This window comes from Marmota monax, unplaced genomic scaffold (genome assembly GCF_021218885.2).
Source record: "Marmota monax isolate L192 unplaced genomic scaffold, Marmota_monax_Labrador192_F-V1.1 WCK01_AAM20220418_F8-fsc00008, whole genome shotgun sequence".
Taxonomy (NCBI): domain Eukaryota; kingdom Metazoa; phylum Chordata; class Mammalia; order Rodentia; family Sciuridae; genus Marmota; species Marmota monax.
This window is the reverse complement of record NW_026694432.1, coordinates 24,266,436-24,277,623: the sequence shown is the minus strand read 5'-3', so window position 1 is coordinate 24,277,623 and position 11,188 is coordinate 24,266,436. Positions and strand designations below refer to the sequence as shown.

General features: G+C 53.8%; 1 protein-coding gene across 1 annotated transcript; it reads right to left on the bottom strand.

Annotated features, from left to right (window-relative positions):
* Nucleotides 1-1,844: 1,844 nt before the first annotated feature.
* LOC124109830 (uncharacterized) lies at nucleotides 1,845-2,768 on the bottom strand. Its single transcript, XM_046468658.2, has one exon. It carries the CDS (start codon nucleotides 2,706-2,708, stop codon nucleotides 1,845-1,847), a length of 864 nt encoding a protein of 287 aa, XP_046324614.1. The 5' UTR covers nucleotides 2,709-2,768.
* Between the last annotated feature and the right edge of the window lie 8,420 nt (nucleotides 2,769-11,188).

The window sequence follows — 11,188 nt, the reverse complement described above, 5'->3', positions numbered from 1 at the left end:
GGGGCTGGGCCATGGCAGGCCACTGCCTTCAAGCACCAAAGAACCTTGTGGGCCTCCAGGTTCTGCATTATCTCAGGGCCCTTCCACACTGAGCTGCCGTTGGCCTTCCTGTTGCCAAGGAGACAGAAGGGCCCCTGCAGCAGGGCCTGGGTCTGAAGCTAGACCACTCAGAAACGGACTCCAAGGCCTGAAACAGACAGGGGCACACTGGAAGGCGGCTTGGGAGCCCGGGTTCTTGTGTGGACACTCTCCATCTCAGCTTGGGAGTCTCCAGGCCTGGCCTCAGAAACATCAGAGTCCAGAGGGCGCTCTGGGAGCCTCAAAGCTACTCCATCCAGGCTCAGAGGGGAAAGGGCGTGGAGAGGGAGCCAGGTGGTCAGGGTCTCGGGGCAGACCAGCAGAGAGCTGGGCTGGAATCCTTGTCTCCTGAGTCCCTCAGTTAGCAGGACTGGGCAGCTGGGGACCTTGTGGGCCTGGTTTCCCAACTCCTGAATTACTCAGGTCTCTGAATTCTCAGTGGCCCAGGGAAGAGAGCAAGAAACCAGCAAAAGTGAGAAAAGGGGACCACCTTCTCCTGACCCTCCAGCCTCAGACAGAACCGCTCTCTCCAGAGAGTTCCCAGCAAGGCCTATCCTCCCACCCATGGCCACCCCAGGCTCCTCTTCAGCGCCTCTCACACGAACGATCAGAAAGTTCTTCTCTGGGTCTACCCTTGGTCCCAGTCACCAAAATCACATCTTGAAGAGACTAAATGTGCATAAAGTGCTTAGAACAGTTCCTGCCACATAACAAGGGCTCTATGAGTGTTTATCGTTCTTTTTGTAATCACTGTCTACATTTCTGCTCACGTGGGACAGTGCTAAAAAGCAGCCAGCCTGAAAAGAGAAGAGAATGAATAGGAATTGGTAATGAACAGCTAGCTGGCCCGTTTCCTCTCATGGGGAAACTGAGGCTAAGGGAGGCTTCAGAATTTCCCTTACATACAAAGCCCTTAAAACAATGCCTGGTACACATAAAGAGCATAATAAATAGGGTGTCATTAAATTATTAGCTATGAAGCATTCATTGAGTGAAGTACTGTCATCATCCTCAGGATAACAGCAGTTGGCATTCCTGGGCTCCTATTGGACTCAAGGCCCTCAGCCAACATTAAGAAATGACCCCAATTGAAAGCCAGAAAGGAGCTAGGTGCTGGCAACCTCCCGAGCAGTGCCCCAAGTGAGGGTCTTACCCTCTAACTGGGGGAAATTGGACCATTTTGGATGTGAGCATCTCCAAGAGAGTCAGGGACCCATTCAAGATATAAGGGCTGAGACTCCTGAGACCTGTGAGCTTCTCACTCTGCCTGCGAACATGTTTGTTGAGCCCACAGAGTATCCTACCATTTTAAAATTTGTGGCTAACATAAAATCAGATCCCAGAGCCAGGTGTGGGGTGCACACCTGTGATCGCAGCTACTTGGGAGGCCAAGAAAGGATAATCCCTTCAGCCCTGGAGTTGGAGGTCAGTCTAAGCAACCCAGCAAGACTCTGTGTCAAAAAATAAATAAGGATGAAAATCACATTCCAGCTTCTTTTGTGAAGGCAACGGCCCACTTCAGAGCCAGGTATAGACCAAGCGGTCCTTGCCCACTCAGCCATAGTCTCTGCCACTCCCTGCCACTGCCGGCCCAATTCACTCATTTTTACTTGACTGTGCCAAGAGACCCACCCTTGAATTCATAGCCCCAGTCTAAATGGTCATTTCCCCCAACAGAGCCTTGGAAGGAGCATTTTGCCACAGACAATTTATTTTCCACAACTGCAGCGTGACGGAAGTGTGCCCGTCGCTGGCTGATGTCAACCTTACCACCAGTTGGAGGGTTTGGAGACGGGCTCAGGGGCACTCCAGCCAGAGCGGATGGCTTCCCAGAACTTGGGCAGACGATCTAAGGAGAAAAGCCCATTGCCAAACAAGGGGAGCTCAGGCAGTTTGATGCCTGGCCTCTGCCGCATGGAAGTCAAGTTGTGGCCATGATGCTGGTGGGGACAGCTCTGGTTGGTGGAGCCGGCCAGACACTGCAGCTCGTTGGCGCCCCTAGTGGATGACACCGTGCAGGTGCTGTGTTTGGAGCCGTCCCTGGCGTGCAGGCTGCCGCGGGGGGCGGAGTAACTTCGGGATGAAGTGCGTTCCATGTGGTCCAGGTAGAGGGAGTTGGCAGCTCGTTCCAGGTAGTTGGCAGCAAGCCGCGGCAGGCTCAGCGTTTTGGGGCAGTTGCTGTAGAAGGCGTTGGTAGATCGGTCCAGGTAGTTGATGCCTTTGATGAGCTGGTCCAAGAGGCTGGAGCCGGTGGGGCCCAAAGGCCGTTCTGAGCAGAGCAAGCAGTTGGGGCTGCCCTCAGAGGGCTGATAAGAGGTCTTCCTGGGCACCTTGGAGCCTTTTTCCAATTGACTTGACTCCACGCACTTGGAGTTGTAGGGCCGGCCCAGGCACACTCTGCCCTTGAGGAGTTTGGGGGAGTTGACACCCAACGAAGGCTCTGAGTGGCTGCTGCAGGAGCTGAAGTCTGAGCCACTAGGGTTGCGGACGCGGGAGCCCTTGACGTCGTTGGCGTCGTTGGAGCCAGAGCCTTGGGTCCAGCCTGGAGTTCGAGCCGGCAAGGACGGGTTGTTGGGATTATTTGAACGGCTACTGCAAGAGTTGGATCTGCTCTCTGGGCGGCCAGACATCACTTTGGCTGGGGGGGGGGGATCAAATTTGTGACTGAGCTGTGGCCGCACCTGGAGGTTGCTTACCTGGACCTGGAGAGGAGAGAGTTGGGTCGGCTCACCTGGATTCCCTCCCACCTCCCTCCAGACTCTCTCTCTAGGGGTTCTCTCTGTCCCCAGACGTCCAGCACTGCCCTGATCCCTCTCGCTCTCCTCCCCACAGGCTCAGGGATTTCTTCAAACTGGAAGACCAATACCCCTTTCCTCAGAAAGTACAAGAGAAGGGCGAGAGAGAGAGGGAGGAAGGCAAGATCCTCAGAAAGACTGAGACCAGAGGGCCCCCTAGGAAAAGCAGAGGCAGCTCTTGATCCCGTTCTGAAATTTCCATCCACCTTTGAAGCAGGAACTCTAGGATACCACAAAGGCCAAGGACAGAATCTCTAAGGAGTGAAATTGCAAGCAGAGACAGGCCTTAGGTGTTATCAAATAGCTTACCATCAACCATGCAATGCCTCCTAATACTGAAAAAAAACTGTCTCAGCCTTGATGCGGTTCTACACTCACAGAGATTCTCTGTGTACCCGGCCCTTCACCCTGTGCCCTACTCGGATCAGCTCATTTAATTCCCACTACATATCAGTGTTCTAGTTCCAGTTGACAGATGGGAGAAACTGAAGCTCAGAGAGGTAATGTGACTAGCCTGCGATCACACAGCTTGTAAAGGCCAGGGTAGCATCGAGGGGATGTCTGATGGCCTCCCGACAGACAATGGTATGTTGCCAGGGTGACCTTGGTCTCCCTGACGATCTGTTAAGCATGAGTTTTCTTCACACCAACTCTGCGGGCCTGCGCAGGAGCCCTGGCAGGGAGACCCTGGGGGAGGGGGAGAGAAGGGTACTAGCTAATCCTGGAACCAAGTTTGTCCTGACTACAGGAAACTCAAGTGGGGTTGAGGGTCCAGTGGAGCAGGTTTGCTCATGGGGCTGGGCTTGCGAGATCAGAACCTGCCAATTTGTTTGGTCTTGCCGCTCTCTGACCATATAGGATTTCCTCACTTGACCTACCAGAGGAAGGGGCTTTGGGGTTCCTACTCCTCTTGGCCCCAAAATAGGCCATTCATGGAGGGTAAGACCTGGCCAGGCCAAAGAGATGCCCAGTCCACTTCACCTTCCTCCTGTCCCTGGGCTCGGCCTGCGCCTAACAAGGGCAGTGTAGTACGTGTTGTCCCCATTGTCCCTTGGCTCCTCAATACTAACCGCCACCCACACCCCAGCCAGAAGGAGAGCTCCAGCCCCTCTTGCCCACGACTGCCCGCTCATTCTGAGCGTCCATGCGCCTAGCGCCAGCACAGCTGTCTCGGAGCCCACCCCATTCAGAAAGCAGCTGCCTGCCCGGGTCCCGGCCTCAGCTGCTCTTGTCCTTCGAGTCTGTACTGAGTGGAATGTCCAGACTCAGGCCTCCTCCCTGCCCGGCCCAGCCCCACCCCATCTGCTCCTTAAAAAAAAAAAAAAATGGAGAGGATTGAGGGTTGACTCCCACAGGACTGGCCCTTCCCCCTGCTGGCCAGGGTCCATCTGTGACAAGGGACCGCTCCCCTCTCACTCTGTCTCTTAGGAGGTAGATGACATAGACCTCCTCTGGCTCTCCACTGGGGATACCCTCATGCTGCCACTCCAGACTGCTGGCCATGTCATAGAATCATGGAATCCTAGAGCTGGGAGGGGCCTCCAGGGGTCATCCTGGCCAGGCCCCTGCCTAAGGGCCAGGAGCCACTTTAAGCCTGCCAGGACAGATGGGTCCTATTTTTGAAACGAGGCTGGGGTGGCTGTTTTCCAGGGTTCCTTGTTGTTTTTCTCGTCTTAATTGTGCTGAGAGGTAGGAGGTTTTCTGCTGGTTCAAATATAACTCGGGCTTGCTACGGTCAGCACCGACTTCTTTTCTCATTGGGTCGGCCAACATTTACCCAGGGTCCCTCAAATGCTGTCCCTCTAGGTGACCCATTTAAGGGCATGAATGCAACTTCCTTTCTCCCTTCTCACCTCTCCCCACGTGGCCAACAGTCCCATGCTGAACACCTACTTTGTGACAGGTTCCAGTGAAAGCCCGAGGACCCTGGGGGTTTTGGGGTTTGGAGGTTTTTTTGGGGGGATACTATGTATTGAACCAGGGGCACTTAACCACTGAGCTACATCCTCAGCCTTTTTATTTTTTTATTTTGAGACAGGGTCTCACTAGGTTGCTTGGGGGCCTCATTAATGGCTGAGGCTGGATTTGAACTCATGATCCTCCTGCCTCTGCCTCCTGAGCCACTGGGATTATAGAGGTGCACCATCACACCCAGCCTGAAGACTCCTCAGAGAGCAAATCCTTTCAGAAACCAGCATCCCTTGTTCACTCCGGACATTTGTGTTGAATGAAGGAACTAGATTCTCCGTTGATGTCTCAGTGTGTTTGCCAGAAAAAGCTTCTCTCATATTCTTCCCCTGAATTTTGAAAATACAGTTTTGGGATCATAGCTCAGTGGTAGGGTAGTTGCTTCGTGTGCATCAGATCCTGGGTTTGATCCCCAGCACTGCAGGAAAGAGAGAGAGAGAGAAAGAGGGAGGAGGGGGGGAGAAAGAAAGGAAGGAGGGCAGGAAGGGAAAGAAAGAAAAAATAGAAATACAGTTGTTGTTTTGTTTTGTGTGTGTGTGTGTATGTATTTTATTTAGAGACAGGTTCTCACTGAGTTGCTTAGCGCCTCGCGAAATTGCTGAGGCTGGCTTTGAACTCGCCATCCTCCTGCCTCTGCCTCCTGAGCCACTGGGATTACAGGTGTGTGCCACCGCACGCAGCCTATCTCATATTTCTTTCTTTTTTAATTGTAGTTGGACACAATACCTTTATTTTCTTTATTTTTATGTGGTGCTGAGGATCGAACCCAGGGCCTCACACGTGCTAGGCGAGCGCTCTACCGCTGAGCCCCAGCCCCAGCCCATGATCTTTCTTAATGACCAGATTCAGGATTACAAAGCACTTAGTATAGGATCTCCCCGCTCCGGGCAGGATGGCATCAGCGCAGAGTCACTAAAGGGAAAGGCCTTTAGCCCTGGGCTGGCTGAGTTATGGTGGCCAAAGAGAGAACAGCGGGAGGGATCTGAAGGGCTTCCCCAATCGGAGGAAGAGCAACTTGGGGGAAGAACAGGGAGACGGTGTCCACAGTCCACAGACGGGGCCTGAGCCGGGCCTGGTTCAGCTCAGGGCTGGGGACTGGTCGGGCAGGCGGGCAGCCAGCGAGAGGGCTGGGCTTCTGGGCTGTTTGTCCTGACAGTACCCAGGCATCGAGATCACCAGCCATTTCTGGCCTGGGCACTAAAGAGCTGCTGGAAATAGCTTGAGGACGATTATTTCTGGAGGAATGTACTATTTCTCTGTCTTCCCAGAAAGCCAAACTGAGTCCCTGTGAGACAGAGGAAAGTCCCTCTCTATCTCCTGCTCCAAGGGGCCTGCAGGCCTGTTGGGGGCAGAGCCTTTCAGAGCTAAAAGGGGCTGGGAGCCAAGAGTAAGGACGGAGACTAAAAGCTCCCTTCCCTGGTGGGGAGAGGGTTGGCTCCTTCTGGATCCCAACTCCACGTTGGTCCTGTTGAGGTCCAGCTGACTCTCAGTCTGGGGACACGCGATGGGGGAAAATGGAGGGAGCCATCTGCCCAGGCCCACCCCAAGAAGCCGACACCGATGGAGCAACTGTCATGTGCCTAGAAGCTGACATTGTTGCCTCTGGGTCCTTCTTATCTACTCCCTCGTTTTTAACCCTCCTAGCACCCCCAAGGGGTAGGTGTTGTTTTCCTGAGAAGGTCAGAGGAGGCTCAGAAAGGGCAAGAGGCTTGCTGCGCTCACCCAGCAACCCAGAATTAGCCCCACCTTCTGGGCTCAAGCACTTGAGCTAGGGAGAGGGTGGCTCACCCTTCCCATTCAGCAAGGGATTAGTGAATGACCCTGTGAATGGAGCCACATGGGAGCCGCATGGGAGGGGGGACCTAGGACAAGTGGGCAGCTGTCACCTCCCAGCCCACTTCCTCCCACTGAGCCCCCTACCTCCCCGCCCTGGCCAGACTCAGCTGCCTCTCCCTCCCTAGAACTGCAGGATGGGGGCCAGGCTCTCAGGATGTCCTGGGTGGGTGTGGTACCCCGCCCTGCACCATCTCCAGCCACAGCCCCCACCCCCTGCCCCACTTGGACCATCTACAACTTTGGTTTCTTAGCTCCATTGCCAAACCAGCTTTGGGGAGGTTGTCTCTCATCCTGCCTCAACCCCCTTTCTCACCTGACCCTCCCTCTCCCTGTGCTACCAACATCCTCCTCCCCACCAAGACCAGCAGGGGTTCCTTCCCAGTTTCCTCGCACAAAGCCTTCAAGGGCATGTCATTTCTCCGGTTTCCCCAGAGTGCGGAGTGGAGAGCAGCCCCCTCCCCCAGAGACATCAGGATCCTGTCTTATTAGCACATATGGGAGTCAGCAATTCCTTACCTGCCACTCAGAAGTCTCTCCCCTCCCCCTGAGATGAGGGGAGAACCCGCTCCTAGTCCCTTCAGCCACGGGGTTCTTTGGAAGCATGCAGAAGCAACCCCAGCTCAGCCGCCACCGCCACCGGCGAGTGACCCCCAGCTCAGTCCAGGGACAACTGGAACCAAAAACCATAGTGTTGGCCCCTGCTCTGTTTGAAAGGGCATCTGTGCCCAGCCCCAGGTGATGGCAGTTTGACTCACCTGGACCCCTCCCTGGCACTGAGCCAGCCTGCCTGCAGGTACTAATACATAGCAGCTTGGGCCAAGTTTCTGACCCTCCCCCACGTGCAACTTCTGCCTGTGTCCCCCAAAACCCTCAAGGATAAAGACCCTCCACTCACATGCTGCCGAGAACAGTGCTTCCCCAAGCCCTTGGATGGCAAGAACAAGCTGAGGCAGATCTGAGCTCAGGAGCACTGGGCAGGTGTGGCTTGGCAGGAGGCCCAGCCAGCAAGAGCTGCCCTCCTGTCAAGCCACCCTGGCCTTCTGAGGTAGAGCGCCAACCTGGGAGGGCACAGGGCTCCCCTACTCGTGGGGCCTGGGAAGTTCCCTCCAAGGGCGCATGGGAGGATGGTGTCTGTGTGGCCTTGTCAAGAGCAGACAGGGCCCACAGGAGGTAGGACAGCAAGTGACCGGCCTGTGCTGTACCCCCGGGGGGGGGTAGGCAGCCAGGTTTCTCCAAACCTTGATCCCCTGTTGGGTAAGATGGGGGCCAGGAGGGTGCTCAGGGGACATTGCTGACTTGATGACTGTCCACGAGAACAAAGGTTTGCAAAATGCTCCATGTTCCACGTTTGGCTCTAAACGCTCCACCAACGCCCACACTGCCACTGAGCTTGGCTGGAGTCCTCTGCACTCAATTGTTCAATATTCTGGAATTGAGTGAGCTGGCGATTTAACCGTTGCTAGTTTGAAACCAGCCACAGCAGGAGCATTTACAGCCAGGAATCTGCATACAGGACAAATCAGGAGCCCTTGGTTTGAGACCTGGTTCACCAGCTCACTGCTGAAGCCACGGGCCCCTGGCCCAAAGTTCACCTCTTTGAACTCCGTTTCGTCATCCATAAAACCACAGATGCTAGCTGTGACCAGGTGCTACTCTCAGTCTTCACTTTACATGCATTGACTCATTTATTCCCCATTGCAAACTTACGTGCTAAATGGTCATAGCATCTCCCATTTTTGCTGGTGAGAGACGGGAAGGGCAGAGGTGCAGTAACTTGCCTAAAGGAAGAACAGAACCCAAGTTCTGAGCCAAACACTTTGGCCCAGGTCTGCCCTTAACCTCTGTGCTCTACTGCCTCCCTGACACAATCGCGGTTGCCATTTATTAAGCAGTTGCGCTTTTGGCATCTAACAGATGCTCCCCAGGCCCTCCCGCCTCTGAGGGCAATCTTTCCTTTATTTATTTATTTCATTCTATTTTTTGTGGTACTGGAGATTGAACTCAGGGGCACTTTATCATGGAGCCACATCCTTTTTATTTTTTTATTTTTCTTGCTGAGTTGCTGAAGCTGACCTTGAACTTGTGATCCTCCTGCCTCAGCCACCACTGCACCCAGTAAACCTTTTCTTTAATAGTCAAATACAACAGCTCAAATCTCCATCCTGGGGGCCATGGGGAATTCTGAGCCTTCCCCAGCATTTCAGAGGAAGCCGGCCGGGGGACTCTCACGGCCTCTTGTCAACGTCACTCAGAATCTCTGCTTCTGGACCTGTCCTCAGCCCCCTGTTGCTGCCCCACTGTGCCATGTTACACCCCTGCCCCAAGTGTGCCCACTGTGTCCCCCTGTGCGGGCACCTGAGCAGCACAGACAGGCGGCTATTTGACAGAGTTCACTTAGAGGAGGAAACAGCACAGAGTGGAAAACAGCTGACCCCAAATATGTGACAATCACTCCGCTCTTCATGTCTCCTGGCCTCCTTTCTCCTCAGACCCAGGCCTCCACCGTCAAGGGCACTGGGGACCCTTCTCCCTGTTAGTTCTTCCCACCCCCACAGGCCTCCCCCCGCTCAGGCCACTGATGCTGAAAACTTGGCCATTTCCCGCATGTTGATAAGAACTCACATTTCCAGGTATCTGTTGGACCCAGAAAAGTGGTTCCCAACTCCCTGATTCTGACCAGGGCGGGAAGGCTTTCCTTCCCACCTAGAAAGGAAGCTGTTGGGCTTACTAAGGAGCCAGCTTCCTGCGGCCACCCCCACCGAGATGCCTCAGCTGATGTCCTTCCTGTAAATGTGCTTTGGGTGACTGGATCCTTCCAGTGACTTCCTGAGGTAAAAGCTTTTGTTTTTCCCAGGAAGGAATTGAGCACTGAGTTCTGCTTCACCCCAGGTGGGGCAGCCGCAGGATCTCCGGCAAGTTATACCCTGAGCCTCAAATCCCTCCTCTGTAAACCGAGGATAATAAGAATAACCGCCCACAGGCTGACCCCAGACACGGAACAGGCTCTCAATTAAGTACCTACACACTGGCTCTTGACACCTTGTTCTCAGAGAGACCGAGGTCTAGGCCCAACTCTGGTATTAGGAGCCGAGTGAGCTGGGCCTCAGTTTACCCAACGGAAAAAGGAGAGGGAGGCACAGAATGGTCTCTAAGGCCCATGCCAGGTCATGCTCTAGAGTGGCCCCCAGGAATCTCTACATTGTGCCCTGGGGACCCTTCTAGACCTTGTCCTAAGTATGTCAAGTAGTTATTTTTTATTTTTATTTTTTGGTACTGGGGATTGAACCCAGGGGTGCTCTACCACTGAGCCACATCCCCAGGCCTTTTTATTGTTTATTGTGAGTCAGGGTCTCCCTAGGTTGTTCAGGGCCTGGCTAAACTGCTGGCTTTGAACACACGCTCCTCCTGCCTCGGCCTCCAGAGCCACTGGGATCACAGGTGTGTGCCACCTGTGCCTGGCTGGTTGATCATTTGTACCTTTTATAATGAGCTGGTAAACAGAAGAATTTTCCTGAGTTCTAGCAGCTCCTCCTCTGAGGAGGAGGTTATAAGAACCTCCAATCCCTAGCTGGTGGTACGGGACAGGACTTGTGACCAAGTGTCTGAAGTGGGGCCAGTCTTGTGGGACTGAGCCTGAGTCCTTTGTCTTGTGAGACGTAGGCTAACATCAGGTGGATTGTGGCAGAAACAAATCCAACTGGTGGACAGCGAGTTGGTGTTAAAGAATCACAGAATTGTTTGGTGTCAAAACGCACCTCGAAGCTTCCTTTGAAACCTGCTCCTGCCCACAAAGAAACTTGTCCCAGAGATAAGGACAGCAGCTGGCTCAGGCTGGGAAGGAGGCCCCAGCGACCACTGCGAGGATTTGATGGGGGTTCCCAAGAGCCATGGTACTGCTCTACCAACTTTTCTGGACACTTGAAGTCTTTCCCAGTGGTCAACTTGAAAGAGGAAGAAAGGAAGGAAAGAAGGGAGGGAGGGAAGGAGGGTTGGGTGCTGTAGAAAAAGCCTGGTTGACATGACAATTCTCAATTCTATTTTTAGTCATGCCCTTGACCCACCCTATGACCTTGAGCAAGTCACAGCCCTTCCCTGGGCCACAGGGGCCAGTCTCTAGCAGCCTTTCCAGTGCTAACCTTGTGTTGGCTAGCGTCTGAGTCCCTTTTCTGCCACTATAATAAAGGTAATTTTAAAAGAACAGAGATGCATTCCTTAGGGTTCTGGAGACTGGCAAGTCCGAGATCAAGGTGCTGGCATCTGGGGGGCGCCTGCCTGCTGCATGGTGGGAAGCGTCACTGGGTACAAGGGCCAGGGTGTGAGCTTGGGACTCTCTTCCTCTTCTTATAAAGCCACTATTGCCATCATGGGGACATCTAATCCTAATTACTTCCCCAAAGGCCCCATCTCCTAATACCATCAACATAGAAATTTGGGGATGAAGCTTCCAACACTTGAACTTTTTAGGGACACGTTGAACTACAGCAGAGAGTTTTCATTTTCCTCAACTCACA